General features: G+C 41.5%; 1 protein-coding gene across 2 annotated transcripts in view; it reads left to right on the forward strand.

Moving 5' to 3' along the window:
• VGLL4 (vestigial like family member 4) overlaps nt 1–26,772 on the forward strand; it is an 83,767-nt gene that overhangs the window by 18,902 nt on the left and 38,093 nt on the right. The window contains exon 1 of one of the 2 annotated variants that reach the window (XM_008928425.3): nt 18,745–18,989. The exons of the other annotated variant lie outside the window; for it this stretch is intronic. Coding sequence (XP_008926673.1) covers nt 18,908–18,989 — 82 coding nt within the window. The 5' untranslated portion in view covers nt 18,745–18,907. Of the gene's footprint in view, nt 1–18,744; nt 18,990–26,772 lie in introns of those variants that run through there. 2 annotated transcript variants of the gene reach the window in all.

Genomic DNA, 26,772 nt, shown 5'->3' on the forward strand with positions numbered 1-26,772 from the left:
ACTAAAGTCTTATTTACTTTTCCTCTTTGGATTCCCGTTCTTCATTAAATTGGAAAGAGGTTATCATTTTCATTTTATGGCTGAAATTGCATGGTCACTGAAGTAAGTGGAAAATACTTATGCAAATGATGCTACTTGGTGACTTCTTTTCTTTTGACTGTTATCACACAAAAAAGATAAATAATTTCTCCAGGAACTATAGAATAACTGATGTTTCCTACGAGAAATAGAAGCTATGGTATAAATGAAGATTGTTTTTTTTTTTTTAAAGCCTCAGTTCAGTTAGTCCTCTGCATTCTCTGAGGTCTTGTTTTTTATTTTCTTTCTACCTTCCATTATGGAAGTGGTGTGTGATTATTCTTTTGTTCTTTGCACGTGTGGGTAATAGATTGGAGGCTAAAAATGAGTGTACAACTTAGTGTTGGAATTACATTCTATGTTCAATGTGAATTGGTGTCCTTTCTTTTGTATGACTGCAAGGAAATCCACATGGTGCCATTTGTGTAGTAACCGAGATTAATTTCTAGAAATGGCACTGAAATTGAATGTATTAATGTAGTGACACATTTAAAATATTTAATGCCTTTAACCAGTATTTTTTTTTAAATGTGAGCTTCTTTTACATTTTGCTGGAATAGGAAGAAATAATTGGAATGTACTTTTGTTTCAGTTGAGAAGGTATCCCTGGAACAGTGGAACAGAGGTCATCAGCTTTAACTGAAATGTACCTCTCTACAATTTGATAGTTTCTCTTTTAAAGGTATATTGCTGACAGAAAGTGGAAGGTGAGGTGAGAAATGGTGAAAATGGGGCTGAAGAAATGACAAGTCTTTCCTGTGTTAGTACATTCTTAGCATGTTTAGCACAATTTCTTTGCCATGGTGTGAATTGTTGGTTTAGCCTATAGTTCATAAGTGTTTAGATTTAGAAATATGTTATAAGGCATTATATTCAGGTCATTCTGAAGTAAATGTACAAGAAGAAAGTTGGAAAAGCATAGGGAATTCTGTATGGAATTAAAGTGGAGGTTAGAGGGGGGGTGGAGAGAAAGGAATTGACGACTTAAGAGAACCTTTAAGAGCTGCAGCATTATTTTCTAATGTCTGCTACAGTCATATTTTAGCTGATACTGTTTTTTCCAGACTGTAGGGTTTGTTTTTTGTCACTATACTGCGAAGCAGGCATTGAATTTATGATTTAAGTCAACGACAGCAGGCTATACTAGTGCAGTGTTAGACAAATATGAGGGATAAAATTAACACAGTGCAATGTGGTGACTGTTCAGTTCCCACAGAGTTTGAGATATGGACTGTGATGCCTTTGCTTTATAGATGGCCAGGTTCCAGCCAGCTTTCACCCCAGAGCTCACTAAATTTAAGAATTGTCACTATTTCTTGAACACTAGATGCTTTGTACAAAGTGCACAAATAACTGGAATGTCCAGCTTGATTCCTAACTACAGTTTACAATCCTGCAGAAAAACTTTCAGGGAGGTGCGACCGTGCTTTTAACAGGAATTGTCTGGGTGGCCAGAGGCTTTAGGCTAAACTTTAAAGGAGTGCTAGTCACCCCTGGAGGATGGATCAGTGTGTTTGTTCACAGGAAGAGGGTTCAGTGAAAGGCAGTGGATGGGCTGTGCCTCCCTGTGCTCCCTGTTGACTGTGGGCACAGGATCCGATTCCATACCCAGGGTTCTCTTTGGCAGTCAGAGATGCTCCCCTGCAAAAACTGTTGCCAAGTCAGCACTTCTGTTGAGGATGTTACTTGTTTCTGATTCCTTTTCTTGCCCACTGAGGAAGGTGGGGTTCTCCACAACTGCAGAGGAACCAGAGTTTGTTTATTTAAACAGATACATCCCCTCCCAGTTTGTTCTCCGTTTTAGGCTGTGTACAGATGTTTTATCAATTTTACTTGGAAACCAATACACAAACCAACTTTGTGGAATTAGTGTAGACCCTTATGACAAAGTAGTGTCAGTTTAGTGAGTTTAGTCATATGATTAACATTAACATACAACCATATTAATTGATTCAAGCCTTCATAGGGTTTACTGCAGTTGCAGACCGAGATCAAGAATAAACTTTGTAATTGGAATGTTAGAGGAGTAGACACGTGTGTGAAGACAAGAACTTGATGCTTCTATTAGATTTTCTCTGTGCTTATTGCATTTGGGAGGCCTCACTGTCATCTACTGACATCCTGCACTCAGACCTGTGTGTCCACAATCACTGTTGTGCTGAGTTTACAGTAAACAATATTGCACAGTTTCTGGCCCTGGCGTCCGAAGAGGCAGAATGTATTTTGAACGTTTGTTATGCAACACAGTTAACTGAGTTGTATCACTTTTTTTATAGTAATTTTTTTCCTCAAAACTTTGCAAACTGTCAGATATCTGATAACCTCTGACAGTGCTCAGATAGCATTCCTGATACTGAATTCCAAGCCAGCTGCTGTGCAGACTGGTGTGGCTAATTGGTTTCTTCGAGATTGTCTTTACTGCACAGACATACATTCCTGACAGAAACTCAGTGTTCAAGGAAGCAAAGGAAACCTAAATCAAGTAGGATTTAGCCTGAGTTGGTTGACCTGTCTGGGAGTACAGAATAAAACCTAAATTAGCCCAACAGAAATGATGTTGCTCCAATATCATTCTGTAATGTGATGACTGTCTTTTGTATTTGTTTAACTGGAGAGACGCTTCAGTTTACCAATGCTTCTGAAACTTGAGAGCTCTGAGTGTTCAGTATTTGTTCAGTATGTGGAAAACCTGAGGAGAAAATGGTGTATAAAGATGAATCTACTGCTGCCTATCAGTAAATAAGAATGATCGGAGAATAGTGACCACGGTGGCAGCAGAGTCATCACCAGTTTGTGAAGATTGCATTGAACTTTGAAAATTCATGTTCCACACGTACACATTTGTGTTCAGAGAAAAACAGCAGCAAGGTTGAGAAGGTGTATAGCTCAGAGAGAGATTTTCTTGGTGGTATAAAATTCAATAAAAATAAAAAATCAGGCAGCGGTTTTGACAGGGATGATGTGTTAGTCAGTTGTTATACACTGGCAGTTCAGTTGATCTGCTATTTTGTATTATTAGTGACATTAATTTACATTTGGCCTATCTGCTGCAGCCTGACAAAGCATAAAGCACTTACTGGCTTTGGAGTTGGAAGAATTATTCATTTAGGAAAATCTACTGGCATGGCTTCAGCACACTGTTTTTGTTCTTTTGGTGGCCCTATGAATGTACTGTTCCCTGTGGAAGTGATGTGTGCCCAGGGAGAGCTGTGTTGGTGTGTATATGTGATATAACTGGTAGTGTGTTTCCCTTTGTAGCTGAATCCTGCTGCTGCTAAGTCTGGAAGGTGAACTTTGATCTTGGCATCATCTGCACTGCAGATTTTTTCTAAGGCTGCTTGTCTTGTCAATGCTTATTCCCATGAACAGTAATTAATTCTAATTATTGTGATGTTTGTGGATATGGAGTCCTCCTTTTGACTAGCTCTCTTTTTTTTGATCTTGGTGTATCTTATAGACAAAGAAACTATGAAATGACACTTTTCTGAGACCAAAGTCAGGCTGTAGTTTTTTTAGTTGAAGTTAACGAGCAGATTGTGCTTAGCGAGATGTGCAGAGGTTCACAAGAATCCAAGAATGTCAGAAGATATGCAGTTCAACCAGCTTCCCGAGGCCTGTTGTTGCAATGCTGGGCTTGCAAATCGGGATGTACAGACAGGAATTAGCTGCTTCACTCACTTAAAGAATCTGATTGACTTCGCAGAGGGTAAATGCTGCTTCACTTATGTGTGAGTTCAAATCTTTCTCACAGTCCCTGGAAGAATCCGAGTTTATATCCCCCATCAACAAAACTAAAGAGAGTATTTTGCAGAATGAGCACAGCTCAGAGCAAGGAAAAGGAGGTAAATACTCTACAAGTGCAGCACCAGGATTCTTTTAATAAAGGTGCTCTGCTGGCTGGTGACTTTTTAAATACACTGTCAGTAAATTAACAGGTCAGACAGGTTCTGCCTGAAAAGAATATACAGACCAAGAGTTCTTTTATTTGTAATTATGAGAGTGGATGAAAGCAAGGTGTGGCCTTTGGCCCGGGAGGAGAGTCAGGATCTGACTAGCTTCTGTGCCTTCAGGTGAATCTCATCCTCCTGCCTGGGTTTCTCCAGCTGTGATAGAGGTGTGATCCTTGCCTCAGGAGGAAGCAGGATATATTCACGTTTGCAAGGTTCCTTGCAGGTAGAAATTCTATGCACATAGTATTTCTAATACGTTGTCTGTATTACATGTTAGAAAACTAACCTGTTGAAAAATAAAAATCCTGATCACATGACTTCAGTTTAGGTGCATTGTTTCTTCTCTTTGTGGAAAGTAACTGGAAAATATGTAATTCCGTCAATTTTGTTATGGATGTCCAGGTATCTGACTTCAGAGAAAGCTTAAGATGGTGAATTTTTCCTGAAATAGAAGATATCTACATGACTGAGTGCATTTGATGAATGAGACACCTAAGAAAAAAATGTATTTTGACAGTCTTTATCCATCCACACCATTTAAAAGTTGTTGCATTTTGCCAAACCCAAACATTTTAGCACTTTGCAGTTGGGCTTCAGAAATGTTCAGTTAAAAAAAGTTTTAACTACTTTCAAGTTTTGAGCTCGTGGATTCACTTCGAGGCCTGATTTACGTGACTTTTTTTTTTTAATCCGTTAGAATTAAAAGCTGAAAAAAAAAATAAAATGTGTGCAATGTCTTCAGATGCCCATGGGAGAAATGAGGCTTTGAGAAAAACATCAATGTTGCAAAACCTTGCAGTATCATGCACTTGCAACATAAAGAACATGGGGAAAAAAGGGGCCAGGTCACTGCTAGATACCAGTTTTTTAGGAGCAGAGTCTCCTTATTTCACTTTACACAGTCTGTTAGAACACTCAGAATATGAAAGTAAATGCTGTTCTGGGCCACTCAGGGTTCTGTTCTGTCAGCCCTGTCATGGCTCGTCTACAGTTGATTTTTCCTTAAGGCACACGTATGGAATACTTGGAAATGATCAGCTCCAGTGCTGTAGGTTTGACTCCTTGGTTCTGGGGGTGATTTGCATCCCGTGCAGGGCAGGTGTGGACAGGAGGGTGTGAGAGCCCTGCGGAGGAGCAGGGCTGGGCGCTGGCTCCAGCTAGGCAGGCTCGCCCTGCCCTCCAGCTCCAGGGAACAGCTCCTGTCGGCTCCTTTGGCACAGCCAGGGCACGGGGAGATGGGCTGGGGCTGGAGCTGGGGCTGGAGCTAGTTCCACAGGGACACTTCAGGCTTTGTGTGGAGATCCCTCTTTGGGCTGTTTTTTTCTTTTAGATGCAGCTTTGCCACTGGGACGTTTAAACCCATTCCCCAAATGGTGGCAAAGGTGGGGCTCAGAGAAATAAAACTCTGGGAAAAGGGGAATGTCCACTGGTTTTACTTACTGGCTCCACTCTTTTAATTGTGAATTTGTACTTTGTACTTTGTAGGCTACAAATATGTGCAAAGACATTACAGGGTTTTTTAACGTGGTATGACAAATACATTCTGACTTATGGGAGGTGTGGTGAATTGTGTCACTAATCCACTTCCACTTTAGCCCCTGGCATTTATTTTGGTGGCAATATTTGCTTTGCTGTCTCTGATACAGGTTCTTAAGATTGTTTCATGGAGGATTTGATTTATGCGTCTGTAGATAGATAGAAAATAAGAATAATTTGAATTTTTCTTGATGGAAAATTGGAAAATAAGAATAATTTGAATTTGTCTTGTTTTAAGTGGTTTTACATTTCTTCTTCTTAAGCCACTAAGTACCATTGTCAAAAGTATAAGAACTTATAAGAACACAGAATAATTTAGTAGAGTATCTACTTGAATAAAGTGTGTGATAAAATTAAGCATTTCCACAAAAAAAAAAAAAGAGAAACAAGGTCATCAACTCTCTTCAAGATGTATATTGCTAGGATTTTCTGTATTTGTTTAATTATGTCAATAGCATGCATGTGGGAATGTATTTCACATTAATTTTGTTTTAATAAACTGAGGCAATGATGGTATTGAGAAAAACGAACCTGGTTTTAGAAGTCATTATAGATACACACATGTATATACAGAACCTGTAGCTTCACTCAGAGTTACCTATTGCCAAAAATAAGATAGGGAAAAATGCAGGAAATAATAGGGAAACCCCAGGAATTATTTTCTCCTTATTTATAAAAACCTCACATTAATTTTGGTGATCTGTTTTAGAGGGGGGATTCGAAGGCTGACCTTTGTGTACTTTTTACTGCCCCTGTAAGAATCAGTTGAAGTTAAGGAGAAGCTCAGAGGTGTCGGTGCCCATATTTTGGATGTTTCTGTGGATCCTGGTCCTGGCAGCGTGGGGGAAGGAGCTGCTAGGCTCTGGTGTCTCCAACACTGAACTCCTCAGAGGTGAGATCGGGCAGAGAGGGGAAAGCAGAGCAAGGTGAGCTGTCTGAGTGCAGGGTGTGCTTTGGGAGGCAGCAGTGCATGTTGGCAGAATACAGGAGCTGGGACTGGTTAGGCAAGAGTTTGGGACAAGCAGGTACTAGTCCAGGATCATTGAAAAGGGACATGGGAGTTGGAGGCTCAGGTGATAAGGCAGCCCAGGAAGGAGGGCGATGGGACAGGAGGAAAATGGGATGCGCAGGAGGGCTGGGAAGCATTTTGCCTGCTTGGTGGATATGAGGAGTTCAGCCTCACTCAACTTCTGTGGTTACTAGTTTTGTGGAACAGTGCTGGGAGGCAGTTCTGTTCTTTGCAACTTGCCCTGTTAGGGAGAGCCTGTATGTTGAAATTTTGTGTTGAAGTTTTGAAATTTTGAAGATGGTGATTAAATTCAGCTTCTTTGTTAAAAATGCAGGGTATAGAGCACTCTTGACCATAAGCTGTTTTTCACTCAGTGCCATAGTCTCACTTGCTGAGAGGGACAGTGAAAGAACTATTTGATATTTGGGTGGTTTTTTCTGCATTGCTTAGTGTGGAACTTAAACTTTATTTCTGCCCACTGTCCAAACAAAGCCCAACAGGCAGGATTGTTCAAGTCCTTGTAGGTTTTTGTGTGGCTGTCACTGTGCTGCCACAAAGCCACAGTCACACCTGTCACTGTGCTGCCAAAAAGCTTGACAAACCTTTAATTAATATTCACAACTTTTTTGATATGATTCAATTCAGTCATTATTCAGGACCAGAGCCAGTAAATCTTTCTTTACACAAAATGTGGTGAGGTCCTGTGGGAATAGAGCCTGCAAGGTAAGCAAGTGTGATCATGCAGTGGCAAAGCAGGGTTACCCCAAAAATCCCTTTCCTGGTATATTTTAACTTGTCAGTATTTGATTTTTACAATCACTATGATATCCTTTAAACATAGGATATGTTTCATAAGGCATGTCATGGAAATAGTAGGATGTCTCCAGCTCAGGATTTGTTGTTGTTGTATTGTTTTTTGTTTTGTAACCTTTTTGGTGCTACTTCTTTTAAAACAAAATCACGGCTGAAAATGCTGACAAAACCAGACTTCACCTGGGGGATGTGTGTGTGTGTGCATGCATTTTGGTGCCATGGAGCAGTTAGTCAGGGCTGCTCACACACCTTGGAGTCAGTCTTGCTTCCAGACCAATTACCAAGACTGACATAAACTCAGTTATGCTCAATATTAAGGTCATAAACTGAGAGCCTTTGATTTTAAGGATACAATATCATACTTTTGTGCATGGTTTAAATGCTTGTCAGTGCAAGTTGTGTCTATTTGCCTCTTCATTTATCATTGTCTCAACAAATCAGCAGTTCAGGCCAGCGATGTGACTCCCTATTTAATTGTCGTGGCCCAGCCCAAGCAATCATTTTCATATGACAGTTCACTTTCTCTAACTTCTGGAAACAACAAGCCCAGAACTTTTGGCAATAATATGACTTCATGTAATTAGCTCAGCTCACCTCCTACCACTGTTGGTTTTTTCTTCTCCTTGCTTAGGAGCTGGGATCTGTCTATAGGGGAATTTTATCTGCAGTGGAGTCTTTATCAGAAGGAATTGCTGGGACCATTTCCTCTTTAGCCACCAGTCCTGTTACAAAATAATGCCTTTTTTGCCCTCTCCTCTTGAAGGAGGAGTATGTGAACTCCAGTATATCCAGGATGACTCTCTCTTTTTCTAGTACTTTGGGAAGAAGATGGTGTATCACTGGGTTAGTAGAAGCAAACATTGCTTATCTTGAGTCCCTGTTCCTGTAGCTGAGAGTACCTGTAGCTCAAGAGAAAGGAAATAAAAGGTCAAGAGGAAAAGGACCAAGACAAAGAGAGAGAAGGTAGTGCGAGGCTAAGAGTGTGACCTGTGACTTCATGTTTGGGGTATCAGTATCCTAGGATTGTGTATCTTTTGGTGTTGTGCGTGCTTGGGCCTGTCCTGTGGTTCCAGGGCTGGCAGCAGCCAGAAGCAGAGGAGCTGAGGAGCTGAGGCTGCTTTGGAGGGGAACAGGCAGAGGGGATTTTAAAGCCTTGGTTATGAAGTATTACACTTTGGGTTGGGAGGGCTGGGAATTCATGGTGAAGGAGGATGGGAGGCTCTGGGTAAGTTGGGGTTGATGAGAAAAGTAGGTTCTTAGTGCAGGAAGAGAAGGATGGAATTTAGGGCAGTTGGAGAACAAATCTGGAGTAAGGGTGTTGAGATGGTTGGAAGGAGACAGAGAAGCTTGTAGATAAGTGAAAGAGAATGATAAAATGGGAAACGCTTTAAAAGGCTGAGGAAGTTTTGGGGATGTTATATTTGTCTTGCTTGAGAGGCACTGAATAGAGTTGAGCACAACCTGACACATGGGCAGTGTTCATCAGAGGGGAAGTTTGGAGACTTTATGGTAAATGAAAACCTAACATTTGGGTTTAAAATGGCATTTTTAGCACTGCAGTTTGCAAGCCCCATGTTGCTGTTACACTTTCCATGCTGTGCAATGGTTCCTTCTATTAAAGGTGGTGAGTGATCCTCGTGAGCACTGTGTTCCCTAAGAAAAGCAGGGAAGCTACAGAAAGACATGTAAGTATAGAATTGGTGGTTTTGTCAGAAAGCTGGAAGTTAATAACAAATAAGTGTCTTTTTAATGCAAATCGTGAAAAATTTATTTAATCCTTCTTGTTTCTGTTTCATTTTGAAGTGAAAACATCAAATGCACAACAAGAAAAGCTAGTGTCGATATTTTTGATTGAGAATTTACAGCAGTCTCTGAGTTTCAGACTAAAAATTACCCTTTTGGAAGGAAAAAATTCTTACCTTGTATGAACCTGTAGAATTGGAAATGGTAACTTTGATCCATTGGAAAAAGGAGGATTTCAGCTTCCTGTTCACTGTTAGTACTTTTCACGGGTGGAAAGCAGGAATGTTTGAAGCTGATGGTTGTTTTTTGGAACAGGAAGAGCTCGACTGCTTTTGTGAGGTTTTTCCCTTATACAGGGGCTGACGGGGGTGTTATTTCTCTGTTTCTGAGACCTGTGAATTTGTGCTTATGGACAGTGAGCGCACCCTCTGCAGTAGGCAGCGGAATTAGTGCAATTTTTAACATTCCACATGCATGATACATAACATGCACATATGTGTGTGTATGTGTGTGTGTAAATCCTATACAGCTACAACTTATTCTTTCTTGTAATGCTGCTTTAAACAATGCAACAGCAACACTTCATGGTTCCTTTTTCTTATTTTCTTCTATTTGATCTGGAGGACATCCATCAGGATCATGAGCAAAGGTGCTGTTCTCTGGCTGGCTGGGGTTTTATGAGCACTACAGTTTGGGATAAGTGAGAGTGTGTTTAGGGTTTGGGGGTTTTTTTCTTAATGTGGTAAAAACCAACTTATTGCAGTCAAATACTTTAAAAATATTAGAGAATAAGACCTTTGGTTGGAAAAGAATAGTCTTAGAACTTCAGTGAAATTTCATTTTAAGTTAATGAAGTAGATTGCAAGTTATAAAATTGGGATCTGTAATAGGTACTTACTAATATTTTCATCTTAACATTTAGGATAAGTAATTGCTTTAACATTTAGAAGCCAAATTAAATTTGTTTCATAAGAAAAGTTGTGATTGATTTTGCTACGTGGGATAGCATTGGTATTTTATCTCATTTATAAGGCTGTTACCTGGGTTACTGTAATATTTAGTCTGTGTGCAAGTAAGGTCAGCTCCACGGATCTACATATGTCAACATCAAAGCTCAATTAGGCCCTGTGTGTGTGTATATATATATATGTATTTATATATATATCTTATGTCTCACCAAACAAGCTGTAAGGGGAAATGTTTTCAAAGACTTTAGTAATCTTAGAGCTCTTTGCTTTATTTCTAAACCCTGTAATTAGTGGATTCTGGAAACTGGATTTGCTTCTTCCCAAAGCTGAGGGATATGCACAGTAATTTTGAAATCTAACCTCTAAACATGGGCTGGCTCCTAACTTTTCTAAGTTAAAAGTATTTGAGATGCCTCAGCATCAAGCTGGTTTAGAATTGGCTTTTTTTCTTTAATACTCATTTTTTATCTTCTCATTTCTCATATTGGAAGAACATGAAGTGTTTCCTTTGCCCTGTTAGCACAGTAGCAGGGCATGGCAAAGTTAGCACTTCACTGTTTGCGTCTGGAGGCTCCAGTGGTGTTTGAGACTCTTTGTAGATCAATTTTAATTATGTTTATGATTATCATCAGCCCTTCAGAAATTTTTATTAGCAGGGAAATAACAGGAAAGATTATCAAGTTTTTAATTAGCACATAACAATTTTTCAGCCTAGATAAACTACACTTATCTGTTACGTATTCTAGCTGCATTATTGAAGTGTTGTCAGCCCAGCTTAAGAGAATAAAAAGATAAAAACACCAGCAAATTGTGAATTGCAAGGTACCATTCAGAAATGAAAAAAAATTCTTGGTAAACCTGATCTCAAGCCTGCTGCTCACTTTGAGCATGCATTCAGGGAATGAGGTCAGGATAAATCAGGTGCTATTGAGTTTTCTCGTTTGTGTCCCACCTGGTAGCATTTGGAGTGATCCTCTGCTTCATTCCCTCGACTGCCCCACGGCCTTTGGCAGGTGCGAAATAGTTCTGGAGGTCAGAAGGAACAGTAGATCGTGTGCTTTCCAAGCCCCTGCTCACCATCAATTAAAAGCTTTTAAAAGCACTTTAAGCTTGGAAACAACCAGGAGTTACAGCTTTTGTGCCACAGCCAGAGAAAATAAGGTGATGGAAGGACACGGCTCAAGTCCTGGGTCAGTGTGATCCCACTGATGGGAGTGAAGTGGCTCCTTCCAGTTGCAGCTGTGTCTTTTTGGAGACACAAAGTACCTGCTGGAGCAGCAGCTGCTCCTGGAGGCCTCACAGAGGACCTTTGTGCCCATTTTATATAGTCACCCATGGAGCTAAATGTCACTATTGCCAAAACAACCCCCCAAACCCAAGTGGGAGCTCAGAGAAGACTTGCCTGTGCCCTGCCTTGGGCCCTGGATTTTCTGTCCCCTCACCCTGTCCTCAATTGCCATGTGAAAATGGGCTGTGGTATGAGAGCAGGTGTGTTTAGTTTGGGGTAGAAGGCAAATGGCTTTCTGAGGATGATGGGGGGAGGGGAACTAAAAGGTAGAGGGAGAGGGTTCTTGCTGATGAGGACAGGATTTAATTAACCAAAAAGCTTTGTGAGTTGTTAAGTACCTCAGAGTTTTTTGATCTGATATGAAATGGCTGGTTCTAAATCTAAATATTTACAAATAAGTGATCTGAATTTTTTATTTACATTCACAGTGATATGCTGTTTAAAATCTGTGTCTTCAAAAAACTAATACAGAATGAGATCTGCAGTACAGCAAGATATTTTTAAAAAACTAATAATAAAAATCCAGCTACCAGACAAGCCATTACCATCCATTCCTGGGCCCTAGAAGAGCTTGCAACTCCAGATATTCTTGGGTATCACTATATTTTTGGTTTCTCTGGGATTTTTTTCAGTGGGAAATGGAGCCAGGGTGCCTGCCGGCTTGGTCCTGCTGGGAATAGAGTGATTCCTAACATAAGTTACCCAGCAGTTTGTGAGTCCAGTACACATACACAGTCATAAACAGAATTCCTTACTAGATAATACTGTATTTGGGTTTTTGAAGCAATATTGAGTAAGGTAGGGTATGACAATAATGAAAGAATATGCAAATTACTTTGTTACAACTTAATATTGGGTGTAAGTCTACTATTTCATTTTTGAGAAGCTCCACTGATAATAGCAACAACATCTTTTGTGTTCTATAATGTCTGGCATGTTTTTGCTAGTGAAGGACAGATAAAACAAAAGGACAAGCACTAACTTTATTCAGAGATGGTCTAACTAGTAGGGCTTTTTTCTTTATTTTTTTTAAGGCTGTGAAAGGAAGCAGGTAGTTTGTGATTAAAATCTATTTGCAATGCACCCTTATGATTAAAAAAAAAAAAAAAAAAGAAGAGTCCACATCTGAAAGAATGTGATGTGTGTTTGGATACCTTCTGTTCACTGGTGCAGTTGTCAGTACTTAACGCTTCATAAGAAGTGTATAAAGTTGGTATGTTTTGTGGTATCTGACTCACTGAGCAGAGCTGAGTTGTCTTTTGCTCTCTGTGGGTGTCAGATGCACAGCTGTGAGATAGCTGCTTGCAAGGAACTTTGAATGTAATTTTTCTTATAATGCATCTCTGAACTTCCTGTGTGTTCAATCCATTTTAAATGTGTTTCCTCATCAAATCTGAATGTATTTCAAAGCAAACAACCCATCTTGCTTCAAGGAGAATTTTTTTTTTTTCCCTGTGAAATGTATTCTAACTGAAATATAAGAATTGAGGTGTGAAGCGCAGCAGTTTTGCAGTGGAGTGCACGGAAGAAGAAAAGCAACCTTTTTCCTTCAGGCACATCGCCACCTAGCAGCTGGCAACTCAAAATTGCTCATTTCTTAGTTAAAGAAAAAAGGTAAAACCTGTTTTTAAGTGCTTTATTCCTCCACTACCTCCTTGGTGCATATTGAGGTATCAGTAGATGCAGTGTCCTAACCTCAGGAGCTGCAGCAGATAATTGTCCACTCAAAAATGGAATTATACTGAACAGCACTGCATGGTCACACAGACACACCAGAGTGTGTCTCACCTCTATAAAGACTATTTTTTCTCTCAGCTGCAAAATTGGTCACTGTATAAATAGCTGTTCTTTACTGATGATCAAGGCTGAAATTTCAGTTGTCTCTCTTTTGTGGTGTCCATTCTTGTCCAGTGATGCCATTTTCCCACTGAAAGATGTTGTGTGGTGTGGAGTGGAGGCCAAGCTGATAAAACTGCACCAAAGCCATTTTCTCAGTCTCTTCAGCACTACTGCCTGAGGCAGCAGCAAGTGTGAGAATAAAGAGGGAGGAGAGGGTGGGAAGGGCAGTGGTCCATTGACTGAGGGCAGCAAAGGAAAGGCAGACAGCAGAGCTCGGTGGTAGCTTGCTTGAAAACATTTGTTCTAAAGCAGCTCAGTGTATGTTTAAGTGCTGTCAAAACCATATAAACTCTTACTGTCAAGTCCGATATTATAGACTTGATATATTAAGGATTTTTTCTCTGCAAAAATTTAAGTAGCGAATATGTACAATTGTACCTCATTGCACTCTACAGCTTCTTCATGAGGGGAAGAGGAAGGGCAGGCACTGATCTTTTCTCTGCGTGGACCAGTGACAGGACCCAAGGGAATGGCCTGAAGTTCTGTCAGAGGAGGTTTAGGCTGGACATTAGGAAAAGGTTCTTCCCCCAGAGGCTGGTTGGGCACTGACCAGGCTCCCCAGGGCAGTGGGCACAGCCCCAAGGCTGCCAGAGCTCCAGGAGGGTTTGGCTGATCCTCTGGGGCACAGGGGGTGACTCTTGGGGATGGGCCTGTGCAGGACCAGGAGTTGGACTCGATGATCCTTGTGGGTCCCTTCCAACTCAGCATATTCTGTGGCTCTGTAAGTTTTATATGAAGTCCTATTATTGCTCAAATAAGGCAGACCTGTGCGTTTTTATCATGGAGAAGTTTTATCAGCATTAGGAACCAGTGACTCAATAACACTCATGACATGCACTGTAACTCTTTGGAAAGGTAAGTTTCTCAAGCTCTTTTTAAATCTGAAAAATGCTTTGTGGTTCTCCTCAGCTGTTGGTACCTCCATAGCAGTGCTTTCATTGGGGCAGATGTTTGCTTTCAGAGTGAACCTCCTGATTGCCTTTCTTTGATCTGCATCACAGAGGGGTCTCGGCCATGGACTAGATGTGTTCAGATGAAAAGAAGCTGGGAGAAGTGCAGTGAGGGTGCCCCTGATGTGCTCCAGCTGCTGAGGGGACATTGGTCTGTCTGTCTGAATAAAAGCCAGATCAGGGAAAACATGTGGAGCTGAGAAGGTTGAGTCCACTGTTCCAGGTGCTTCACACCACTGTATGCTCCGAGAGAGAATTTGGTATTTTCTTATTGTGAGAACTGTAGAAGGGCACAGAAATCTTTCAAACTCCACCCTAATGCATGGACTAATTCAGGTGTCTGCCTATGGAGGGGGCTTGGAACTAGATGATCTCTAAGGTCCTTTCCAACCCAAACTATTCTATGACTAACTGGCAAAAGACACTTTCAGTCACCTGGGTTTGACAATGGTGATTTTTCTACTCATTAGAACCATCTTTTTTTTTTCCTGTATTTTGCTATCCTTGCTTCAGTACACTTCTGTGATAGGACATTCTTGTGTGAAGACCGAATTTGCTTTCCTGTACTAAAGTGAACCAGAAGATCACTTTCTATCTGCTATGTGGGATAATTAGAATCAATTCCCATGTGAAGTCCCCAGTGATTCCAAGCCCTGTGGATTTCCTGTTACCTCTAGGGGATGCTGTTGTGTTAAAGTTCTAGTGTTTTAACATTTGATCTATAGATCTGGGTGTTTATCTACCTGACAGAAGGAAAAAATGTGCAATCCTGTGGGAAGTACTCCAGCTAGCATGAAGCAGAGATACTGCAGCTTGTAACTGTGTTTGCAACGATCAATATGTAGAAGAACAGAAGGAACTTAACAAAGGTCCTGGGGGATGTTAATAGCTTGTTTTTCAATGTAGGTTCCATCCAACCTGCTGATGCATTGATTATTGATTGCAGTTCAGTGGAAGGTCTCTCAGACGGGTGAAGTGTTTGATGAACAATCAACACCCGTTTAGAGCAATCTGGATCAAGGATTTGTTGACAGGAACCAAGTACTTTATAGTGACCTTGGCAGTATTTAAAGTTAATGTCTGCTGGACTTGAATTTGTTGAGCTGATAAGTTTTCTTTCGAAGAAGGGGTTCCTATGAATGGATTTTGGATTTAAAATATAATATAAGAGATACGTTTACATTGATAATTCCCCCCACCCATTATTTCACTAGGCATTACCTTACTTTCAGCGTAGATATTTTAATTTAGAAATTCATAAAGGTCCCAGTATTTGGTACCAGTTTATTATTATTTATTGTGAAACATCTGAGTTGTTCATTACACAACATTTGACAAGTCCAATCAGAGTGTACTGTGCTGCTGAAAGCCATTTCACATGACAGTGATCGTTACTGCCTAAAAACCTGTACACCAGTGACAACTGGTCTCATAAAGAAGAATTAACTTATTTATTGGTGTCTGGACAGCACTACTGAGTATTCAGTGGTTTGTAGGCAACACCTAACTGTGCTTTTCCAAACAGCTTGAAGAAATATATATCCTTGAATACAGAGGAGAATTCATATTGGCCTTGGAACTGTTATGCCCGTGTGTAGCTAACAGTGTGCACACCCTGTCTTGTAGGCCCGTGCTCTAAAGGAGCGTAGAAAAACAGTGTTTTCTTTTCTTCCTTGTCACCTGCACCTCTCAGAAAGATTTAAGCATTTTAAATTGGAAAAATTAAATACTTTTCTTATCCTTCCTAAGTATCCAATAAAAGTGTAGCATTAGTTTAAATTCAGGGGTGCTCTCTATGTTAAAAACTGTATATATCAAAATATTGTCCCCAAAATATTTTGTATACTTACGTAAAAACCTTGCATTTCGTGGTGAAGAAATGCGCCTCTCTTTTGTTAACATTGTAGAGGGGGATTTTTATTGCAGTTTATATCTTAAAGGGCTAAGATCTCTCAGTGCCTTTATTAGATGGCTGGTTTAATTTGATGCAATGGTGTAGAATATCTTTGAGTATGCACAATGTGGTCTGCTACGCAAAACTTCCAGGCCCCTACTTAAAAATCATAATGAGCTTTTCATTATTAAAAAATATTTCTCTTTCTAGAAAATACTATGGGCTACTTTGGTCTGCCTGGTTGCAACTTTTGCAGTAACAAATCCTGTGAGGTGAAAAAACAACTGCAACCTTTTTATTAGATACCATCCAAGAAAAGTGCTGTTACCTCAGCATTAAGTACCCATAAGTTTTTACACCATGTTAAAGTAGTGTAGATTAATAGCATTTCCAATTAGGAGAGTGCCCTTCTTGTATAGAAATAATCAATAAAGGGCTTCTTAAACTTCAGCTCCCCAGCCATTTGGGGGCTTTGTTTCTTGCCCTGTTGAATTCAGCACTGTTAGTGGCCATTCTCCTTCAGCTGAAGCACCTAGGTAGGTAACACACAGGACTGCCTTGTGTATCTCAAATGAGGAGAAACCTTATTTAGGTTCTAGGCAGTCTTCCTTAGAAGATTCAGTAGATACCAGTAGTAAATTTAAGTAAACTAGCTACCTTGTTTACTGAAATACCCAGAGCATTCAAGTAGTAATTTTCAAAATGCCATCACCAAATGGGACTCCACGAGTTGCCTCTGTCATGTTGTATCTTCCCCTTCTCTAACAGAGGGAAGAAGTTCTCAGGGTGGAAATGAAAATGTTTTACTGGTTCTCACTGTCTGCTCTCATGTGTATGATGAAGATTCTCCATCCCAGAGAGGCAGGGATGAGCCTCCAAGCCTAAGAGGGCAGAGGGAAGATTAGGACTCCATTAGCTTTTTTTGTTTTTACACCATGTTCTTGGACCAAACTTCCCCAGTGTTTGTCTTTCCTATCAGCCCAGACGTCAGGTGCTGATGGGCTGCAGGAAATGCAGACTGATGCCCATAGGGATAGCACATGCTTACACCCATGCAAATGTTCTACCCTTTCAGGATGAGTCACACACATCTGTATAAGCAACCAGAGTCTTTATGATCAAGGTTGGGAGTGCAGAAGGAGAGACCACATCCTGAGATGAGAGGGCTGCAGCACCAATCTCCATCATTTCTGTCATCTAACTGGAGAGCCCAGAATGTTTAACCGCTAATAGCCCTTAAAAAATCCAATGTGGCTGTGCCCTGACAGAATTGTAGCAATGTGTGCAGTGCCTGTTTACATGTGTAGGCAGAAACCTTTTTAAATTATATATATAAATTATATACATGGGAAAATGGCCACTGTACCTCGCGCCTTTAATTTTACTTGTCTTTTTAGTTCCTGTGATTCCACTTATCATTCCAGTGATACCAACCATTCCGTGATTCTAGAGCTGCTGTTCTGCCCTGTTACTGTAAGGCACCACCATATTTCACTGTAAGGCATATTTAAGGCCGTGCTAGGGAATGAAATAGGCATTGAAGAGTCAGAATTAGTTTAAAATAGAAGGCTCAGCATCTGACCAAAACGTTGCTGTGTGCCGGCGTTCTTTCCGGTTACTGCAAAGCATCATCATTTCTGTCATCTAACTGGAGCTTTGGCAGCTGCTAAAGATCCAGAGCCCAGAATGTTTAACCGCTAATAGCCCTTAAAAAATCCAGTGTGGCTGTGCCCTGACAGAATCGCACCAATGTGTGCAGTGCCTGTTTATATGTATAGACAGAAACCTTTTAAAACTATATATATGAACTATATACACGGGGAAACAGTCACTGTACCACGCGCCTTTAATTTTAATTGTCTTTCTCATTTCTATGATTCCATTTATCATTCCTGTGATAGCATTCCGTGATTCCAGGGCTGATATTCTGTCCTGTTGCTGTAGAACCACATTATTTTTCATGGTAAGGCACTGGGGTGTGTGAGACGGTGCTAGGGAATGAAGCAGGAGCTGGAGAGTCAGGATTAGTTTTAAACAGAAGATCAGCATCCGGCCCAAAAGTTGCTGTGTGCTGGCTTGTGCCCGTGTCCGTGCCCGGAGGAGGCCCCTCAGCTCCGCGGCTGCGGCTTCCTCCCCTTCCACCCGCCACCTCCTCCTCCCGGGCGGTGTTTCCTGTGAGCGCCGCTCTGACGCGGCCCCGGGCCGGCCCTCCCTCCTCCTCCAGCCCCCCCGCCCCAGCTCCGACACTGGGCGCTTTTTGGGCTGATCTGGTGCACAAAGCATCCCCAACATCCCAGCGGCCGCGCGTGCGCGGGAGGCGGGCCGGGACCGGGACCGAGGCCGGGATCGGGATCGCGGTCGGGATCGGAGCGGGGCCCCGGCGGGCAGTGCCGGGCACTGCCGCTGTCAGCGCCGGCGCTTGCAGCGGGTTTATCCCCCCGGGAACTGCCCTCCCTTCTCTCCCCTGCCGCCTTTTCCCGACGGGTTTGCTTTGCTTTTCCACTTTTTTTTTTTTTTTTTTTTTAAAAAAAAACCAAACAAACAAGCAAACAAACTTGAAAAAAGCATTGGGAAGCCCTCGCACAGCCCCCTCCGTCCCCGCTGCGCGTTACCCCTCGGCGGTGGAACCCACGCTCCCCGTCCCGACCCGCTCCAGGCTGGGCCTCGCGCTGCTGGAGTTTGGGAGCCGGGAAAGCCTCGGCGCCGTCTGCCCGGCCGCCTCCCCCTCTCTGAGCCCGGGCCAAAGCGAGCGAGCCGGTCCTCTCCGCCAGCTCGATAAATGCTGTTTATGAGGATGGACCTGTTGAACTACCAGTACTTGGACAAGATGAACAACAATATCGGCATCCTGTGCTACGAAGGTAATGGTGCCTTTTCACGGGAGGGTAATGGATCCCTTCCACGGGAAGGCAGCGCTTCCCTTCCACGGGGGGTGGAATGGATCCCTTCGCCGAGCGCTGTTTGCTGTTGTTTGTCAGCGGGAGTGTTCCCTCTGGAGATCGGCGGTGTGGGACTCCCCGCGGGCTGTTGTCAGAGCTTTGAGGGCAGGAATTTCTTTCTCTTCATTTGGTTTTTCTATTCTTTTTTTACAAGACGAGTTTCCAGCGGCAACTTTACTTTTTCCTGCAGGCAGGATTGCTCAGACCGAAGGCTCGCGGTGCGGGTGGGGGTTTGTCCGTCGCTCCCGGAGCTGTGGGAGAAGCGGTGCGAGGACGGGCGAGTTCCCGCGTGGGTCCCTCGGCGTTGCCCGACACGGCTCGGTGGCCAGGCCGGGCCCCGCCGTGTCCCCCTCGGGGCCGTGTCCATTGTTCGGCCGCTCCGTCCCCTCCTCTCCTCCCCCAGCACCGCCCCGCGCTCCGGCCCCCGCCGGGAATTACACAACGCGGGTTGTGCTCCTGGAACCCGGCGCTGAGTTCCCCTGGTGTCGCCTCCATCCAGGGTAGGCTGGCGCTTGCTCTGCACACTGTCAGCATTCAGAGCCCTTTTGAGAAGGCGCCTGAGGTAACAGGGCAAAATCAGTTTCTTAATCTAGTGGAGTTTTTCTCTACGTGCATCTCGAAGAAGCGGTTATGGCTTGGCTTTGCCTGGAAAGAAAGGCACCACAGAGCTAATTCAGCTTGGCAGTAGAACTGTTTTTGCTGTAGCCACACACAAGCACTGCAAATTTTTTTTTCTTTCTGATTCAGCAGAAACATTTTCCACGTTCGTTTGGAAAATTATCTTGCTGTAGTTGTCAGGAATGAAACAATATAGAGTATACATAGGCCCAGGAGATATCTGTTCATACTCCAGGCCAGAACACAGGGAGCTGAATCTCACTTTGGAAAATAGTCTTTTCTATCACTAAACCAGCATGACCACATTTCTTCCCTTCAGGAAGTGGGGTGGCTCCCTGTTGAACTGTTAATATCTTTGTTTCTTTTTATTTTGGTTTCTTTCTTCTTTTTCTTTCCTGCATGAATAGGTGTATATTCGTTTGAATAAAGCTCGTTTACAGAAGATTGAGCTGAAAAATATAGAGCTGGGGTTCAATGGAGTTGAATTTCCAACCTCTTTCTTATCCTTTCTTTATTAGCACAAGAAAACTAGTTTTAAAGAAAATAAATAAAGAAGAACAACTCGCAGGAAACTAACTTCTTCATTGCTCTCTACAGTAACCAGTATTTTCTTTGGAAACAATCAATAACTTCTGATGAAGACCATAGCATTGTATGCAGAACTTTATTTATGTAGTTTCTGAGTGTTTTGTTGACTAAGTTTGTTGACCTGTAATTTTGGCTCATTAGTTCAATTCATTGTAATTATGCCTAGTATTTATGGAAGATTCTTTCCAGCCCCTTTTCCCCCCACCCTTTTCTCCAGTAATTGTTATTTAACCGGATCTTAGCTTTAATAGTTCAAAAGCAAAAGAACAGCTTAAGAAATACACTCTATTGGACCAGTTTTTGTTTAGTTTAAACATCTGTTGCTTTTTTCTTATTCTTGAAGTTAACATTTTTAACACTAAAATAAACACACAAAGAATGAAGAAAAGAAAAGCAAAACTTCAGTGGTGTTTATAGTGAAGTGTTTATATCCCAGTGTCTTAAAAATTATAAATACTGGCAACATCTGCACTGAACTCAAAGGGTGTTTTAGAGATGCCTACAGATCTTCCAACCTCTGTCATACTATTAATTTTATAAGGGAGTTGTGTCACCAGTGATAGATCTTGTCTTTTCAAAGGCACTGCCGCAGTAGTAACTATATTGACAACAAAGTATCCTTTCAAACTCAATGAATTAGCATTTACTGAATGTCACACTTTAACTACTTATAAATAGGTGCCTTCCTGAAAAGTACTTTTGGAGAAGGATAAGATACAAATGCATTGTACTATGGGAAAATAGGTTTGGAATTTCAGAGGAAAGAATGAAGGGCCTATATGCCTCAGGATGGAAGTGAGGTGGGTTCCTTATTCCTTTAGATTCTCTCTTGAAACAGTTGTTTTTGCTTATTGGTGAAATGTGTCAGTATCATTTTATGAGGTTTACTAGTGATTTTAATCTTTCATCTCTGACTCAAGCCCCTGGAACTCTGTACCACTGATTTGTAGCTGCACCTTGTGGATAAGAGATGTATTGGAACACAGAAACAGGAAGAGTTCTTCCATCATGTGCATTTGGTGGGCCTTTAGTTTGACATGGAATAAAAGAGTATAATTTGCAGCCCAAGATGAGTCCTGCTTTTTCTTGCCCAGCAAGAGTCACAGATAGCTCCAGTCACAGTAAGCTCCAGGCTATTGAGTTAATGCCAGCACTGGGATAGTCTTCCTTGGCTGGTAGGTGCAGGAACCTCTGGGAGGTTGCTAAGTTGTGCCATTCATGATCACACTCCAGCAAGTATGGAAATATTGTCCAAGTGCTGTTTAGTTCATAAAACAATTTCTGATTTTGGCTAGTCTGGGGGAAAAATGTAAATGATGTTAACATAAATGAGATCTACTTCATGGACAGAAAAGCGTCTTTTTGCTGAGGCTGGGGGAGAAACGGGAGATCAGAAGTTCTCCTATTAACATTTAAGAGGTAACGGTGTGTTGTAGATTTACCTGATGGCTTTGTAGATTAAACCTGAATTGAAGTTGACTGTTTTTTCAAACATACTTTTACCCTTTATTCCTTTTTTTTTTTTTTTTAACTGTAAGATTGCTGTAGCACTGGCACAGGTTGCCCAGTAAAGTTATGGAGTTTCCGTCTTTGGAGATACTCAAAACCTGTCTGGACATGGCCCTGAGCATCCTGTCCTGGTTTTGAGCAGGAGATTTGGACTAGATGATCTCTAGAGGTGACTTTCTAGCTTCAACACTTGGGAAGTTCTGTACACTCATGTAATTAAAGCAGCTACAGCCAGGAAAAGGATTATAACCCGAGATGAGGTGAGAAGGGGGTCCATAGCTTTGAACCACAGAATAAAGCCATTTCCTTTCCTCAGGATTATTTTACACTTATAATTTGCACCCTTTTGAGTGTTTCCTTAATCTTATTACTGGCTTTGAGCACCTTGTGATGCCCCGTGATAATCTTAACTCTGATTAGTGCTTTTGGAGGAAAATCTGAATTTTAACAACATGGTGGGTTTTTTTTAACAAGTTGCACAGAACAGAACATTTGATTTTAAATCAATCAAATAAGAATGTTTAGTCTTCACCAATGAGAAAAGGGATAGCTATATTAGCAATGATCAACCATTTCAAGCAATTTTATTAAATATATATTTGGTGCAATAGGAAAGAAAAGAAGAAATAGAGAATTGTTGACTTGGTATCTGGATGCTGATTTGTAGTATTAATACATCTGATATTCTTCCACTAAACATTTGCTGCCAGTTATTAACAATGACCAGTTTAATGAGTAGTGCTCTCATGTCATTGTTTTCTTCCTAATGAGCTCAGAGGCATCAGAAAACTCTTGGGAGGCTGCTGTCCTCGCTGAGGTGCAAAGGCCAGGGAGCAGAACCATTCTGTACCAGCCTGGCGTTCCCAGGGCTTCGGATCGAATGACAGGCACTTGATCTGGGCATGTATTCAGAGGTAGAACATCTGCATCTTGTTTTGCAATGGAAACTCACTTAAAGTCAGCTTAATATTCTTTCTCAGAGAGCCTTGTGTGTGAGGTAATGGAGTGCTCAGAGTTAAAGAAAACAAATCTCAGGTGATCCGGCTCTTTGACTCTGTCCAGCAAGTTTTGGCTCCTCGTTTCCAGTAGAATATGTATGAGGAGGTGCAGTCTCCAAGCAGATTTGTTTCATTCTGTTGTTTATCTGAGGGAGTGTACAGATGATTGTGTGTTGGAAGGCAGATTTCTGTCTTCCTCTCTCTCCCAGTTTCAAATGCTTTGGGTTATTAGTGCATTCTCAGGGCTGGAAATGCTGTGCTGGGAAAGGTATAAAGAAATGCAATAAGATGCTAAGAAATCCCCCAGGCATGTTACGAGACTTGGAGCACTTGAAATAGTTATACAGAGTTCTCTGGACAGTCCAGAAGACTAGATATTTTTTTTTAATGAAGAAAATTGGATCCAGATTTTTGGAAAAACACCCCTTTCTGGTTTCAGGACAGCTTACATTAGTTAGTGGCATATTACATAATTTTTTCACTGCCTTCCTGTAACAATGAAGCATTACTTGGCCACAACACTGAGCTTGCATAGCTGTGTGTCTTCTCAGGGCACTGCAAGGCATTCTGAATATGTGTCTGTCTTCCCCAAAAGGCCAGTTCAGATGTTTGGTATCAGATGAGGAGTCCCACATGCATTCTGCAAGCTTCATTTGCTTTTTAATGAAATGTCATGTGTTTTCTTAAGTTCTAAAGAATAGTTTCAGTTAGCTGTTTTTGCTGACCTTGCATTTTTCACTGGGTTTGTAACATCAGTTTCTTGTATTATTTGGTTTAGTTTCTAAATATATAAAATGACTTCAGCACTATTCTTCTATTAAGAATGGGATAAAAATCTCCTTCACGGTGAATTAAGTGTTCTTATTTGTAATTCAGTGTAAAATTTCTGTTCAAAGCCATGTAAATTAAGATGCACCTACAAAATGTTCCCCATTTATAGAACATTTTGTGGGTTTTGTGGGTTTTGCCTTTTCAATGTCTTTTATCTTCAGGAAAAAACAAAGAGCCCCAACTTCACAGTTGGGCTTTTCTTACTCATTTCCTCCTAACATGAAGTTGGTAATATCCTCTTCAGTACTGACATCAAAATTCAGTTTATTTTCCTCATTCATCAAAGGCAGGATAGATTTAGGTCATACTCAAGCTTTCTTTTTTTTTCCCCCCTGGAGTTCTGTTGTTCTCCTCACCCTGGATGCTAGTTCAGCATTTGTACTGAGAATTCAAACAAGGAAATTAAAAATGTAAATATAGTAGAGTGTTATCCCACAGCTTTCAGTAGATAAGATAGGCAACACATTTTTTTCTGAGATAAAAGGTAGTGAGGTTTGTAGCAGTAAGTTAAATTCTGTGTTAATGAGCACTTTGCTTAAAGGCTGTAACTTTTTACTCACAAGTCAGATTTGTTACAGTGCCAGGTCTCTTTGGATATAAATCCAGGGATTTTAGGAGACATTGAAAAAGCTTAAATTGCTCCAGAGTTTGAACAATGCACTGTGTTGTATGGAGAACTGTTAGAGAAAAAATAAACCTTAAACAACAGTCTTCACTGTGTGGTATCTAAAGTTATGAATGGAAAAGTTCATCCATATGTATCGGGTTTACCTTTTTTAAATTTCTGCTTTGCATGAAAATAGCTGTCTATTAATTTCTTCTTGAGGATTAATACAGATGGGCCTTTATATTTGATTTTGGCTGAATAGGCTACAGAGTTTGAACATGCTGCATGCAGACAGTGTGCCAAGCAATTTAGCAAAGCTGTTTATGCTAACAGTAAGCCAGCAGGACAGAGCCTATAATTTCTCCCTGATAATAGTATAAGGTAGTGGTGAACGCAAGTTTCTGGAGACGTGTTTACAAAAATGGTATTATGCTTTCTCAGCACTAAAGAATCAGAAGTGATTTTGGTTTTAATTCCTTCTTTAAAGCCAGCCAGTTTTCCCTTCCTCATGCAGTCTGTATCATCTCCCTGGAAATTGCTTTGCAAATGAGCACGGAGCAGTTGCCGGACACACAGAGCCATTGTTCCCTTCCCGCTGGGTGACAGCCCTGCCTTTGGGGGACAACTGACTCTGGGATCCAGCGCTGCTGGCTGCTGCTGGGTGAGCACTGAGGCTGGGATTGCAGTAACATGCACACCACCCTACTCCCTTTGGGTTTCCTGGAGGCAAATTTTCCTGGGTGCTTCATCTGACAGCTTTTCTTAAGAGAGAGAGAGAGAGAGGACATTCTCATACCCTGTCTCTACAAGTGGACTTAATGGTGTGTGGAGCTTGGTGAGCGCTGGTGTGTATCCTGGGAACCTTGATGGGATGGAGAGATGGATCATCCAGTGCATTGAACAGGCAGTTGAGCTCTTAATTAGGGTTATCTCTGTCCACTTGTCAACCTCATGTTACAGATGGATGGAGTTGGGAGAGTCTTAATATCAAGAGTAGTCTGGCTCTGATTGTAGGGGCAGTCAAACTTGGAGGACTTTAGATCAGAGAATCACAGAATTTCCTGAGTTGGAATGGACCCATCAGGATCATCTAGTCCAACCCCTGGCCTTGCACAGGACACCCCAACAATCCCACCATGTACCTGAGAGTGTTGTCCAAACCCTCCTGGAGCTCTGGCAGCCTTGGGGCTGTGCCCACTGCCCTGGGGAGCCTGGTCAGTGCCCAACCACCCTCTGGGGAAAGAACATTTTCCTGAGATCCATCCTAAACCTCCCCTGACACCGCTTCAGGCCATTCCCTTAGAAAAGGCCTTTCCTTGTTAGGAAAGATCTCTGTACAGCTTCTTCCTGTGTAACCTTGGTGAAGTTGAGGTAATGGTGTTCCTGGGACCACCATGGCATTGGTTCTAGCCAAAGAAAGAAGTCACCTAGAAACCTCAGTGAGGTGATGGGTCTTCATCAAAGATCTTCAGAGCTCTAGTTTTAATAGGAATGTCGGTCCTGAAAATCTCAGGGTGGTGGGGACAAAAGTGAGAAATGGATGTTAGAATGTTTCCTTTACCTAAGTTTCACAGCGCTGTTTGGTATCAGATTTTTTTTTTTTTTTAAACAAGAGTTTAGAATGTTTCCTTGCCTAAATTTCATGGCACTGCTTGGCATCAGAATTTTTTAAAGTAACTTTCCTCTTTTTCTTTGCGTTTAAACTTTGTTGCTGCTAGTGTTAAAAGCCAGAACTTGTTAAACATAGCAGCACTTGGTGCAGTCCAGCTTTTCCCTCCCTAAGTGTGACACTTTGTGCCTCATTTTGTCTTTGGAGGAAAAACTTGTCCACAGTGTGGATGGAGGTAGGTAATATTTTGGATAAAGTGGAATGTTAAAACCTTTGTGGCATACGGGGAGGAAGAGAAGGGTGTCTTCAGCAGGTAGGTGCCAGCTTATTTACTTCTTTTCATAATACACGTTGTTACAAGTCTCTGATTATTTAAAGACATGTACTTTTTCACTCCTCAGCAGTTTGGAGTGTTCCCTGTCAGCTGTGAGAATCGGGCACTGTAGTGTATAACTTTCTTTCTGTTCTTCCAAATGTCACTAGCAGGTTCCAGGAAATATATTTGCTCTCCCAGGAAAAGTTTGGACCCAGTTGTGTTTAAAAAGCAGTAGTTTTTCCTGGAAACCCATTTGACAGGGCAGACCACTCAGCATTGCATTTCCCTTGTTTGTGAGACTGAATATTTATTCCTCAGCATACAGAAATAGTTTTTTTTTTGCCTTTAAATGTGGTTTGTAGGTAGATGTGAGAGAGATTTAGTACATAAGCCTACCATTTTTTTGCCCAGGATAGGAATGGCACTCTGGTATGGGAATATAATCCAATATTAGAACATTTATTATGTTTTGTTTGAACTAAAAATCCCAGAACAGCTGATTAGCAATAGTTACCATCTACCAAATGGCCAGCCCAGCAATCTTTTGCATAAGAAGAGTGAAAACCAAAGCTGCTAAATGGATCTTTTGAAATAGCTGTTGTCTTTTAGGAATAAGTGAGTATTTACTT

This window comes from Manacus vitellinus, unplaced genomic scaffold (genome assembly GCF_001715985.3).
Source record: "Manacus vitellinus isolate BGI_N305 unplaced genomic scaffold, ASM171598v3 scaffold_91_pilon, whole genome shotgun sequence".
In the NCBI taxonomy this organism is placed as follows: domain Eukaryota; kingdom Metazoa; phylum Chordata; class Aves; order Passeriformes; family Pipridae; genus Manacus; species Manacus vitellinus.